The sequence below is a fragment of the Apaloderma vittatum genome, unplaced genomic scaffold (assembly GCF_000703405.1).
Source record: "Apaloderma vittatum isolate BGI_N311 unplaced genomic scaffold, ASM70340v1 scaffold2845, whole genome shotgun sequence".
Lineage (NCBI taxonomy): Eukaryota > Metazoa > Chordata > Aves > Trogoniformes > Trogonidae > Apaloderma > Apaloderma vittatum.
The window spans coordinates 10,249-24,525 of NW_009717491.1; the positions used below are offsets into that span (position 1 = coordinate 10,249).

Consider the following 14,277-nt stretch of genomic DNA (forward strand, 5'->3'; position numbering starts at 1 on the left):
ACTGGGCGTATATCCAGCACGGACCTCTTTGAAACAGGCTAAATTTAGGGTTAGGGGATTTTTTTTTTGTTATGTTTTCACCTTCTTTTTTTTAAGTACCCATGTTTTGTTTTCTTCTGCTTCTTTTTGGAATGAATATGAAGTTTGTTGGTTTTTTAATACTTTCTTGATTTTCACACGTAGTTTGGTATGGCTTTATTTTATTGTGATTTTCCTCCGATCTCAGCTCAGCAAATTACTGTTATGTGTGCCTTTATCCGCAGAGACAACAAAAGCGACCTTTTCAGGACTTTCAATTACCAACACTGGATGTGGTACTTTAGGAAAATAATTCCCTTCCAGATATTCTTTCTCTCGTCTTTTTTTCTTTTTTTTTTGTTTTGTTTTTTTTTGTTAATAGAAAATTGGAATCCAGAGCTTGTTCTTGAAATCAAACTTGAGAATTTTTTGGTGAACTCTCAGGCAAGCAGCAGCAGCGCGAATAATTTTCCGTCCATGGAAGGGGACCCTAACCTCATATATAAAAAATAAATATTTTCTGCTTCTGTTATCAATTACTTTTTACTTGAAATGAAGATGACTTTTTTAGATATGTTTCTTCTTATGGAAGTTTACTGGGGTTTTTGTTTGAGGATTATTTTTTTTCCGGCAATGGCTTATTTAAGGCACTTAGAAATTATAAATGAAGCAGAAATTCCAGTAATGTATTTTATGACGTCTCTGTCCCATCAAGGTAAACTGAACAGCCAAGACACTTACAATAACTTCACAAACAATAATCCTGGGAACCCTCGACTCCTGCCTCTTCCAAGCTTGACTGTGGTGTTGCCTCTTGCTCAAATCAAGCAGCCAATGACATTAGGGACCATCACCAAACGCACAGGGTAAGTGGATCTGCACCAACCTTGCTTAATGTTATAATTCATGTAGGAAAAAATTGTGTTCCTAGGGACACTTAGTTTTATTCTTTATTTTGCTTTCAGTGTGTGTAATTTAATGCCAAAAGAAGGGGGGTGGGGGGAAGACGGGCAGCATCAGCTAAGTAAACAAAACTTAAACCCAAATCTCTAAAAGTTCAGGAAGATCCATTTGGGTGGATCGTTTTCTTGCAGCCTACCACATGGAAAATACCGTACACTGACGGCAGGAGAAGTTTCACACCAGGAATTGGTATGAAACTTAAGCAGAGCTGTATTTAATCAGAATAAATTAAGGTTTCACCTTTTTTTTTTTTGTAACGTTTGTTTATTTTGATTTCCAAACTTTTCAAGCAGAAATAATTTTTTACTATCAAAAATGAAAAGACAGTGAGCCAGGTTGAGCATAAAGCCAAAGCTTAATCCTGCCGTTTTCTTGACCTTATTTTTCCTCTGAAGTGACTGTTCTGTACTATGAAGTTCACTTGTGGACTTTTGTTCTGGAGCCAGGAGCACTTCGGTACTTCTCCCTGTGCTCTGATAATGCACTTCAAAATATTTATTGTGAAACCTCTACTAAACAGATGTATGCTATAATAACCAGGAAGACCCTGCGAGCTTCATAAACTGATATTTTTCTCTTGATAAATTTCAAATCTTCAGGTTTTGCGACTAATACATAAAGCTAGTGGGTGATTATATTTTTTTTTCCCCTCTCCCTTTCTGGTTGTTCAAATCCCTAAATATTTTCTCATTAAAAGCCTAATTAATCCGTTAATTTATAGGTGGCTTTGAGATTTTTAGGAAAAATAGATTGAATATTACATGTGGTTGGACAAAACAATTGAAAGTCCTACAGGTTCACAGCATTTTCCTGCATTTTGGCAAATGGGTGCAGGTGCTATCTTGCTCGCTTCAGTGGTTTCTTGCTCAAACCCCACTAGTGAGGTGAATTTTACCTTGTGTCTCGTGAACCGGGAATTATTCTTCAGGTGAGAGCTCACGGATATTCCCTCTCTCCCTGAGTAATTCCCATATTCTGTGCTTGAGTGTTCAGGACGTCCTGTAAAATCTGTTATTGTTCTGTTTAGCACACTGAGTGTGCACGATGACATTCTGAAGCTCGCATACGTGTTCACACATATATATGTGTATTTATATGCGTGTCTATCTACCGAGTCAGTCCTGCCCACACTGCTGTTAAGAGGAATTTCGTGAGGCTTGTCGAGCCAAATCGTGACCTGCAAACACACAATTGCCCTGAGCACAGAGGCCGCCTGCAGATAAGTTCCTGAACTTCAGAGATAATAATAAATGGAACTTAGGAAGCAGCAAAGAAACAGTATGAGGGCAATATTGTGGTTTAACTTCTCCCACACGTACATTTCAGTTGCTTATTTTTGCTTCTTTTCCTGCTTACAATTTAAACACGGGCGAGGGAAAAAGATTGCACTAGCAGTCCCATGAAGTTTGGAATTATAGAAAGGTGTTGTCTTGGATGAGGACAGGAAGGGAGGAAGAATCAGTGAGAGGTTGGTGGTCATGGAGATCAGCAGGGAATTATGGAGCCTCAAAGAGGGAAAATATCAAAAAGGTGACTTGAAGAGTCGTCAGAGAAGGACAGAAATATAATTCTGGACTCTGTTGGTAGGTTCTTAAAATGGAATGGACACTTGCAACTGGGTGGGACGAGACGTAGAAAGAAAATGAAAAGCCATCTGAGGGTCTCCCGAGGGAAGAAGGTGATAGGGGCAGTGGTGGGGATAATGATTTGAAAAAAAGCACTTTGTTTAGGTGGTAGTTCATGCAGTGGCCTTTACAGAGGCTGTTTCTTTAATGCCAGTGACACCGGCAAACTTTTCTACAACTGCTGCAAATGTAATGTCTGCGTTATTCTGTTTAATGTTTTATTTCTAAATATCTTAAACATATTCTCAGAATATTCATATTCGTAGTTTTAGGTAAATTTTACTATTCACAAACTGGCCCTGTTCTATTATCTTGCGTAATTATTAAAGCTAATTTAATTTAAAATATTCACTGAGGCTTATGTAAGGGGGAGAAACAACAGTCGTGGGAAATACCCTGCTCTGTAAATAGAGTTTTCATGAATGAGGATCATAATTTTCAGTGAAGCCCATGCAGTTGTGTAATGCTAATCCGAGAGCTTCCTTCATTTGTTCTGCATCCAAAATATTTGATGAAAGTACGTAAAATTAACATGAAAAGCTGTGTTTATAAAGCAGGGATTTAAGAAGAATGCCTAGGATCCGAGAAGGCTGGCGTGCCTAAAATGACCAAATTGAGACAGCAGCCTTAACTTAAACCTCCAGGGGGCAAAGCGTGTGTTTAACATATTTAACATCTGCCCTCATATTTCTGGAAACACATAGCAATGTAAGTCTGTACAGTGTAATATTTAGACAGGACAGGGACCATCTGCCTCACTCTGAGAAGTGTAGGAGGCGTGTATTACTGCAAATGGCAACAGACAGATGTATTTACACCTACATGGTCAGCACCTCTAAGCACTGCTCCGAGGAAACAAGGCTCTTCTTTGGGAGCAGCTGCTTAACCTTGTGATTGTGCAGCGATCAGAAAAGGAGATGAACTCGCTATCGGTTGGATTTTACAGGCACTGTTCAGATTCCTTTTCTGTTGCTAGACTTTGAAAGAATTAAAAATTTAATCTGTTGCAGTGCATTTCTAAAAATAAAAAGCAAGCCTAGAAGAACACCGTATAATTAGCTGGTCGGGATTCATCCCTTTTACTCGGGTTTAACGTATGAGAAGCCTCTTTAGTGCTGGACGCCTTAATTAAATTTCGCAGGTTTCATTAACCAAAAAGTGGAGCTGGGTTTTGTTCTGCTGGTATCCAGGACAGCAAAATATTTTTCAGGTACTGAAAGGACTGATCGGTGCTCTTAATATCATCTCCCTGAAGCAGAGCTGCAAAGCCTGTCGTTTTACTTGACAGGTGGAATGGCAGTAAATTTTTTAAAAGCCTTCACTGTAGCCCTATGGGAATGAAAGACCAGAATCTGGAGTTCGTGTCGTAACTGCACTCTTCATCACAGATGTTTTTTTCCCATGCAAATTTGTAGATTTTGGAACATTTTCGGATCGGTCGTTAAACTCCCTTACTTTGAATACAATTTGCATTCTCAGCACTGAGCATCTGGGAGCGTCACCCCCCTTCTTGCCATCGCTAGTGTTTCCTTGTTCCCTGCCCTCCGTTTCTTCCCCTGCTATTTCAAGTCTCTCGTCGTAATTGCCGCACCTTCATGAAGCACTTAATTTTTGTCCCTATATTTTGTCATCCCATTGACTTGCTTTCCCGTGGTTTGTACTGTCAGCACATTCTGAGGAGCAGAGAGGCTTTCCCAAAGGGGCTCTAGCACTAATGAGTAAGGAAACGTCTTATGTTTTAAAGATTAGGGGGATGTACGACCGTAAAAGAGCTAGATTTAATAAGTCTTTATAGATATAATTGTGCCTCAGTTTCCCCTCTCAAAATTTTTAACAGTAATGCTGCATTCCTTCTCAAGTCTGATGAATGGGTTAATTCATTGCTCAATTACAAAGAGCGCATAGAAAGGGGAAGAACTGCACGATCCATCTCATGCTCGTCTGGAAAAGGCAGTGAATCAGAATCTGTTAGAAGACAGCTTTGTGCTCTGCAGCAGCTTTATAAGCGCTCCTTGTGTTTGTGGAGCGAGTTGTTGTGAGCTTCCAGCTTGGAAGAACGTGGGGACACAGATGAGCTGCAGTAGGAAGGAGGGAAAGAAAAGATTTGATAATTGCCCCAAAACAAAAACGGTTGTAAAAGTCGCCTTCTCTGACAGCAGCATTTGTTTTCACTTTCTCAAGGGATATGGTCATTATATTTGTATCAAGCTTCACTCTCCAATCCATTAGAGCCGTAGTGAAACACCAGGATGTAACCTGCATTAGCTGGGTCTTGTCAAAACGGAGACATCCAGCGTGCCTCGTAGGAAAAGGAATAAACCTGACTTTCTTTCCATCTGAAAGATGTGGACTGTGTGTTTTTAAACTTGAAACCCTATCCGTTCTTCATCCCATCCCTCATTCCTCCCCTGATGAGGAAGGGGGGAAGTAGGTAAAGTGTCTGACGCAATGTTATCGTTTTTGTGTTTCTCCTTGCTTACATGTTCTGAAAATCTCTGACATCCATTTATTTTGACTCAGAGAAATTAATTTATCCCAGATTCCACTACTGATGCAAACAAAAATAAGGAGTGCAAAGACATGATGTTATGATACAATGAAGGAGGAAAAAGTAACTAAAAATGTCAAGAAAAAAAGATTTAAAAGCAGAGCTAAAGAATTCAGTACAGTAGTTCAGCTTTCCTGCATGCTGAAGCCAGAAATTCTCTTTCTGACACGTTTCTCAGCCGTGTTTTATGTCACCTTTAGCTTTTATAGTGCGCTTTGGTAATAAAGCAACTACTGTAATGGTTTGTAATTGATATGAAATACAGTTATTTGCACTAAATTTTGTTTAAATCTCACTCTTTATGAAAGGATTCTCCCTATGGCAACATACAGTGATGAGGGTTGGATTCTAAGGGGATGTCATGCAGCTTATTAAAAGCTTAAACATTTGTTTTTAAACATGATAACACAAAATCAAAGAATGTTTCCATTTTCAATTTGCTAAAACTCAGAATCAGGTAAGAAATTCAGAAAATTCAGATGGGATTTTGAATTGTAAATCATTTTCATTCCATAATTTTCCTTTGGAATTTTTCACTAGCTATGAGAATGGGGAACCTCAGTGAGTTTTTTGCCTCGGCGTTGCTGTTACTGTCACCGAGTGCAGCCATCTGGTGCTGTCTTTTCAAGGTTGGGTTATCCTGTAATTTGTCCATTCTCTCTCTCAGCATACTATCCATATTATGTGAAGAAAATAGTGAAAAACATTTGCTTATATAAATATCAGAAAAAAAAAAAGGTCATCTTAAAAGAAATTAGATCTCGTGAGGAGAAAGGAAATGCTAAGTTGTCTCTCTCACACGTAAGGCTTTTTATTGAGATTCTGCTGTAGTCTTTGGAAGTGTAATTATATTTACTTTGTGATGCAAGATTTTGTATCCACATTAAAAACAAACCAACGAAACCTTCCATGAAAGCATGTATCCACCTGGCTCAATTTGCAATTAAAACAGAGAGAGTTTGTGAATTTGCAAGTATAATTGGGCATGCACAGCTTAGTATGGTGTTCAAAAAACCCAAAAAGCCTGGTGTGTTCTGAAATGTTCTAATGAGCTCGGCTAAATGTCATTTGCCTGCTTTTTGTGGACAGAGAAACTGAGGCAGAGAGGAAAAAAACCACTTGCCAAAATGTCCATGATCCTAATTTAGACATTCTAAGCTCCCAGTCAGATTCAGCCACCCTCCAATGACTTCACATTCACTCCAGATACATTCTAGGTTTTAAAGATACTGGCTACGGGTTACGCAGAAGGCTTTGCTTTCCATTAAATATTTCGACGGCGAGATAGTTCTGGGCTGAGCTTCTCTTGAGCCGTTAGAGTGGTCTGTGACTCGGGGAGTGAATGTGTGGGTTATGTAGGAGATCAGACAATTCGTACAGGTCCTGCAATTTAACTGGGTTTTATCTCTCTTCAGGGTTGATACCTCATGTCTAGAAAGGCAGCTCGTTCTACCAAATGAGCTCTCTCCCCAGAAATGCATTTATTCAAATGCAAAAAGTTAAAGGCTAGTCCGTTACACAAAGTTCAGAAGACCTTTGGTACGGTTTTGGACTATATTCCTGATTTAAAAGCAGGGCTTTTTCTTCTGCAATATTCTGTTCTTCATTGGATTTTTACATCTTTGCATGTCAAGGTTTGTACGTTCACCTACATAGGTTTTTAAGAGGATGTCTTCATTCAGTGGCCGTGTGCTCATGTCAGATTTAGTTCGGAGTTCTTTTTTATCAGGCTGGTATCTTTTTAATTGTGTAGGCATATGGCTGAGTGCTTGGTACATCTTTCTCTGATAGACCTTTTCTGTTAGCTCATTGCCTGAAAATATTTTGCTTGTTTCGACTAGCCAGAACTTATCGCTGAGTCACAGCATGAAAAGAAAAATGACTTGTTGGCATTTACAAAATCAATTATTCAGCGATTTTGTGGATGATGTAACATCCCAAATGAGAATCAAAGAAGCCTTGAGCATACGAGCAGCTCTAAACTTACCTCCTGTTCCTCCTTTTTCATATTTTATGCAAATGTCGGTATGGCAATGATTTTTTCAAGGGTTATGTAAAAAACAAGGGAGATACCCATTAAAAAAATCACTAAAATTAATGATGTCTGATACCACTTAAAAAAACTGTACACTGTGCAAAATACCTGAACAAAAAATAAAATCCAATCATGGTGCAGATAAATTGTTGAGTGGCCAAAACCATTAAGCTCTGTACCAGGTGATTTTTTTAACGTCAGATACGTTTGAACTAAGTTAGGGTTCTCTCTCCCGCAGTTCCGTGCAAGCTTAGAATTGGAGGAATAAGATTACTGTGTCATACATTTGCTGAAGATTTTGATTTTAATGATGTGTTTCTATCCTAGGGCTGAGTAAATTCTCGCTGAAAGGATGTGCTTGTACCTGTCATTGTTTTCACTTAGAACTTGCCTCTTTTCAGTACATTTGTAAAACCGTCTCGCTCAGACCTTCAGTGTTTCATGGAAAACACCCACCCACGTATTTGTTGCTGATTTACTTTTTCTGTTAGTGTTGACTTGAATGTCTCCTTCAGGCTCTTGACTGCTTCCGTCTCAGATTTGTCAGGAGGTTTCAGGAAGGGGACCTAAACTGTGTCTGAACTTGAATTACAACATGAAAGCCTGCTTGCAAGCGCCGCAGTCCGGTTGTGCATGACAAGCCGGCCCCGTCCACTCCTGCCCCTGCTCCTGGGGGGCTGCCTTGGCGGGGGGACTGTTCACGTGAGCGGTTGTGTTTGTGAGCGCCAGCATGCCCGTTACCTCCGAGGTCTTACACCTCTTGCGGGGCATCATGATCGGTTCGGAAAAATTATTTTGTTTACCTTCGGCATAAATCTGAATAGCATGATATACAGTGTACTTGTTGGTAATTGAGTTTTCATCTAATTTCTGTGCATTTTTCCCCTTTACGTGAAGACCTTACCTGTTTGGAGCAGGATGTTTTTCCATAAAAGCTCCATGGTGAGTTCCCAGTTCAAACCCAGCATGCCTATAATTCATTTGCTGTCCTCACTGAAAATAACGCTGTGCTTAGACTTTTTAATTTTGGATTCTTCTTTTGGTTTTGGTTTTTGTTTAGTTTGTTTACCTGCATGGCTGATCCATAGGTGGAAGTGCTGCATAATTTCACTTTTAAACTATGGATTCGTGTTCACCATCAAGTATTGTCAAAGAGATGCACTCACTTTTTTTTTTCTTTTTTACCTTTGAGATGGCATTTAATTTTTAAGTAGCAGAGAAGTTGAAAAAATAAATTTTTTCCCAGGGGCAAAAATGATTGCAATAGCTTTCCAAAACAAGCCTCTTTTTTTATCGATATAGCTTCTTTCATTATTGTAGCACTAAATTGCTTACAGACGGAAACTATTGATGATGACCTCTCAAAAATAAGCCAGGTTAGCAGTGAGCAGACAGTAAAGTGTTGCAGCGAGAGAGCTTCAGAGAGGAGAAATGGGCACTGAAGGAAAAAAAAGCTCATCACACCTGAGAAAAAAATAAACCACAGTTCCATTAAAATCAGGTTATTTGAAAGAGCAAGGGGTTTTCATTTTAATATGTAAAATTTAAAAAGTACAGAATTAAAACCAGATTCTAACAAGTTTCCCTGTGCTGGGGTTGGTTCAGTATCCATGCAGGGCTTCAGAACTTCCGGTCACCTTATAATGAGATGGGGCTCGGGTGGTTGAAGTTTTAGGCAAGAAGAATGGAAGACGTTTGAACGTCTTCTAACTTCCTTAGGAAATTTAGAAACTTTCAGGTAGGAGATTCGTTGGGTTTTGGATTTTTTAAGTTTAGCTGAGAGTGCCTATTACCTGTGTCGAGCAGTATCTGGTAGAATATTTGTATGTGGCCCTTGTTTCTACTACTAGAAGGTTCTTCCACATCTGTCACCCCCTTATGTCTCTGTCCAAATAATCTCCTCGGCAGAAAGAGCTTCTTAAGAGCTTCGTTAGGATCTTCGTCAGAGAACGGGGAGAGCTGACGAGGGATGTGGGAGCAACTCCAAAGGCAGGGAGAGCAGAGGCACAACTTGTGACACTAAAGGAGAGAAGGTGACACTGCCTTATGCCCAGAGAATAGCTGGTTACTGAAGGAACCAAGAGCCATTTCTAAGTGTAGTTTACGTTGCACCCGAGTATTTCATCTGAGGGTTATCCAAGAGCTGAAAAGGCTCTGGAACAAGAGTTTTGGGGGGGGCTTGTCTTAGCAAACGGACGGGCCCGCTGCCCCCGGCGTGAAACAGCGGAGACGCTTGTCAACAAGAAATGGTTTTAGATTGAGGCAAGATTAAAAGGCTCAGATTAAAGAGAGGAATATATGAAATAGTCTCTGAAATTGTTGCCTGTCTTTCACAAGACTCTTCTGTGGTTTGTTTAATGCCAGTGCTAGCTCAAAAATATGGTCTTCACTAGCCTACAGAGAAATTAGGATAAAAAACACGCTTTGGGTGGGGGGAAAAAATCATGTTGTTTCCATTAAGGTCTTAATGAGACCTAAAATTATGTAAACAAAGTGAACAGAGATTTGACAGCTTACTGCCTGGCGAATAAAGGAGCCTACCATTTATTTTCTTGCTTTTTCTTGCTTTGTTCATGATTTGAAAACTGGAAACATGGCTTTCTTTGGTTTTGTGTTTTGGGCACAATGATAACTTAATTAAAACGTATGTGAGACAGATACACTGTTTCAGTAATTTTACGTGTAATTGCAAATTTCATGCAGTATTTTTTTCCTGATACTTTTGTTGCTGCTTCTATAGTCTAGATAAAACTTTTACCTTCAGAAATCATGTATGTTTCTGTTTCAGTGGGCTCAGCTGTGGGGTTGTGCGTAAGTGCTTGTGTTTTCATGAATCTGATGTGATTGAGCCTATTCGTTGGGCTCAAACGTTCATATTGTGCCACGTAGCCTCTGGTTTTCATAGTTGCCTATGCTTTTCACAAATATTTTAATAGTATTAATTCTTATTAATCCTTTCTTACATAAAGTAGGAAAATAATAAAAAATATAAACTAGTTAAAATATTGTCATGAGTTGTGATTTTTATGAGGAGCTAGAACAATACATTTCCAGAGATTATAGCAGAGTTTAATTCATTGTAAAAGTCAACAAGTGGTAGCACTGAATTGTTTCAGTAGCTCTTAATCTTTTCTTAGTGCATTGTCACCATGAGAAAACTTGCATGCTCTTGCTAAGTCTCTACATTTCTTTCTAAGAGCTGATAAAGTGATGTCCCAGTTTTCCTCTTTAATTTGCTCCTGTCACTTTTTGTGCCATTTCAGTAGAAAATGTTCATGTGTGGCTTTCGTTGGACACGTATGCACCCACATCTCAGTGCTTCTCCATTTAAAATGGAAATAGTACTCCCAAATTATGATAGAAAAGTTAATTATTGTCAACACCAACAGTGTCTCCAAATATTATGGACTTTAGCTGGAGGTTGGGATTGACTTGACCTTGAGTAGGTGGCTTTGTCTTTGACATTCACTGGTTTGGTGAATGTGAACTGGAGGTAACAGGAGTGACACGAATGTGGTCTTCAGCTGAGGCACAGCTCTTACTAGATTTATATCAGAACAAGAAACTACGAAATTTCAAGGTTTTCTTTACTACCGTTGTACTCCTGCTTTAGGTCTCTGCACAGGTACAGCTGGGGGTAGACCCAGGCAGGAAGAAGTACACACACGGCCTTTTTCTCCTCCTCGTGTCTTAACTGTAGTCGTGTTGTCCCTAACGGGGAAGATGGAAATGGCAAGTGTGGATGTGCTGGTCCCCTTTGCTTCACTTGCTTGGTTTTGGTGTCGATTCCCAACAACCTGCACTTCTTCCTGCATCGCAGTACGATCCTTGGAAAGTTAGTGTATTGTGAGGATTCTCTTAAATTAAGTATTTTTAAAAGGGAGGCCAAATGTGCCTTCATTTTAGTCCTTGGAGTGATTTATGGAGTGCCGTCAGGAGCACATAAAGAGCAGGAGTTCGGAGCAGTAACAAGTCATTCGACACCTACCTTCAGCATGACTGTTTTGTTACCGTTTACATAGCTGAGAGGATGTTTGCATCTACATAATAATGAGGATTTATAGTTTCTGAGTTGTTAAAATATCACAGTGATGTGAAAATGTATTTTTCTAACGGCATTACTGTTACAGAAAATAACTGGACTTTTGAGGTTTGCTGAAGGAAAGACGTTTGAGTTGGAATGTCTTGGTGAAAACTCAGGGATAAAGTAAAATTGTGGTAAAATGAAAGATCCCTTAGTTACAATGGTTTTCAGAATAGACTTGTTGACATCCCGGCAATTTTTTCAATTTGTTTAAACAAATACGATGCGCTAGTTCTTCTTTTGTTTGCTTGCGTGTCTTTATTTTTTAGCAGGACTAAGTTGAACCACATGAGTAATCGTGTTTTACAAGGTCTGCTCTTTCTGTCTAGAAACCATCATTCGTGAAGGGAAATGAACACTTAAATGCACGCCTTGAAAGATGGATAAAGACATCATGGCTATAGGACGTAGATCAGACCATTTCCTCTAAGGTGGTTTCTATCAGTATTTGATTGAGCTTAGGTCTTGGGACTAAGAGTGTGGAGAACCCTGCACAAACGTATTGTCAGGGCACGAGGTTCCCTTCGGCTTGAAGAAATTGAAGTCGGTTCTGTCTGTGAAAGTTTACTCCAGTTTGTACTTGAGAAGAGCATTTGCTCTCATTTTTAATTTCTCATTTTAAATTATTTTCATCACCTTAGGTTGCACTGAGTGAAAATTAAGAATGCTAAGAATATTAGGGTAGCATAGAAAGATTCTCTTTTGAAGAGTTTATAAGAGGAAGAGAATATGGCCGAAACATGTCTGTACTTGTAGATTATATCGGCTGATGAGTTACTGTCCTTCTGAACAGTCTTGTTCTGTATTAAAACAATCATTTATTGACTGAAGCATGGCTCAGTAAGTAACAAGACTCTTAATTAGTGGAGACGTTTATATTTTAATTTCTGAAGGAGTATTAGTGTATGAATATTTGGAAGGCAAGCGCTAAAATTAGTTATCAATGCACAGTTTGTTATGGAACTGGTTAAAAATACTGTTTCTGTGACAGATGACTACTTCAAAGTGAAAGAAATCTATTCTGAATTTTTCCAAACAGCTGATAAATACATAATATGTTAATAACAATTTAAATATTCTAATATAGACCGCCAAGGGCCACCGCAAACGAGATGATACATTTATAGTCAGGAACTTTTTGGAACACAGATTTCTGACCCAGTATTCTGTAGCTGCAGTTTTAACAGTTGGACATTAAGTGCTTTGTGGTCGTTCAATATCAGAGTTACTGACTCTAAATTGCAATTGCTCTTTTGAGATGGTCTAGCTCCTCCTGCATGTATGAGAGCTTCAGGACTGATCTAGGTCCATGAAACTTCGTCTGAATCGTTCCATTGACTCTGGTCAGTGTGATGGAATTCCTTTAGAGAAGCCTTTTTTTTTTTTTTTCTTTCTTCCATATGAAACCTGTGACCAGAGGCTTGCGATGTGTGATTTATGGCAGGTAGCTTAGCCCCTTCGTGCTTCAGTGGGTCCTTCTGTAAAACTGGCAGAGTAGTACTGTGCAAGGGCTGGAGAAGCTCGGTTACGCTTTCTGTAAATCCCTTCAGAAACCTGGCTGAAAATTCGGTTTGAGTCCAAACAATTAGTCTTTTCTCCCAGTGTCATAATGACCTCATATCCAGAGTGCTACCCCGAACGTGTTTGCTGCCCTAGGTGCACTCAAGTTGAAGGCAATTTTAGATGTTCCAAGTTAACGGGACTGATGGAGGTTCCATGTTTCTTAACCATATGCCGTATTTTCCCCGTGTCACTTTCTACAGCTGGTTGTTGGAAGGAAAAAAGTTGTTTGAGATCAGTGTGAGTTCTGCCATTTATTTCAGTGAGGCCAGGACTGAGCACTAAGGGACCAGACACGGGGCTTCTGCAGCCAGCTACAGGAGTCTAAAGTTAGAGAAGCCCAGCTTGTAGCATCATTTTGGTTTAACTTGCTTTTCTCATGTTATTTTTACATGATGTTGATCCATAATCTGTTCTTGCTTTAATATCGTTATTGGTTCATTCTGTTGAACCACTTTGCCTGTACACAAATAATTTGTCATTAACAGAAAACAAAGAGTAGTATGAATTAAGTGCCATTATTATTATGCATAGTGTTTGAACTGCTTTCTGCTGTTTTAAAATATTTTTCTGCTGCTTAATTCCGTCACGATACTTGCAAAGATTTGTTTGCACATACCTGTACGCACATACACGCTTCTCAGAATTGAAGATCGTTACTGAAAAAAGACTTGAGTTAATGTGATGGTGTAATCACAGGCTGGTAGAATGTAGAACAAGAAATTAATACAAGACAAAAGAAAAGGAGGGAGAGGCAGCAAGAGAAAGCAGCAGTGAAATAGAGAGGACAAAGAAATACAAAATAATCTGATTAAAAAATGGAAAAAAGGGAAGATGGAAAAGGAGGAATCCTGGGCAAACTTCTCAGACAGCTTTTCCTTTAAGGAAGGCTTGAAATCCTGGTTTAATGAGCTGAGGAAATGGGCAATGCTGTAAACATAGCTTTGAGTTTATACAAAGCCGAATGTTCCATTCCTGTAAGGAGGAACACTAAATGAAGTTTCAGTGAAACGTAATTATAAACCCCTGTATCTGCTACATGCAGATTGTGGAGTTTCAAAGGAGAATGCATCTTGGTCCCTTTTTACATGATATGATTACTGATTTGTTTTAACACGTAGCTCATGAGCGTATGCTTTCTGCTCCTTGTACTCTCCGCACGTTGCTCCCTCTTACCCTTTTGCCCACACCACGTGTGTCGTCGTGGTTTCAGTGGCATCAGGATGGTGCCGAGCTGATCAGTAGTTAGCGTTAGCAGCATTTGTAAGTCTCTTCTGAAAATGCAACACAATACCAACCACCTAGAATGACTGACCCAAAATCGGTATTTTCATTCCCAAAGGACTTAACAATTATAAATTTTTGTATTCACTTTGGAATTTGTTTCTATTCATTGTGAATATTCCATATTTGGTCTTTTAAATGGTCCAACTAGTTCTCCATT

The 14,277-nt window shown here is 39.2% G+C and overlaps 1 protein-coding gene across 1 annotated transcript in view; it reads left to right on the forward strand.

Moving 5' to 3' along the window:
- Positions 1–651: 651 nt before the first annotated feature.
- The window catches only part of LOC104274308 (breast carcinoma-amplified sequence 3-like), a gene marked incomplete at its 3' end in the record, with an annotated part of 33,737 nt that continues 20,111 nt past the window's right edge, over positions 652–14,277 (forward strand). The window contains exon 1 of the mRNA XM_009869904.1: positions 652–884. Within this exon, the coding sequence (XP_009868206.1) occupies positions 652–884 (233 nt within the window). The remainder of the gene's footprint in view (positions 885–14,277) is intronic.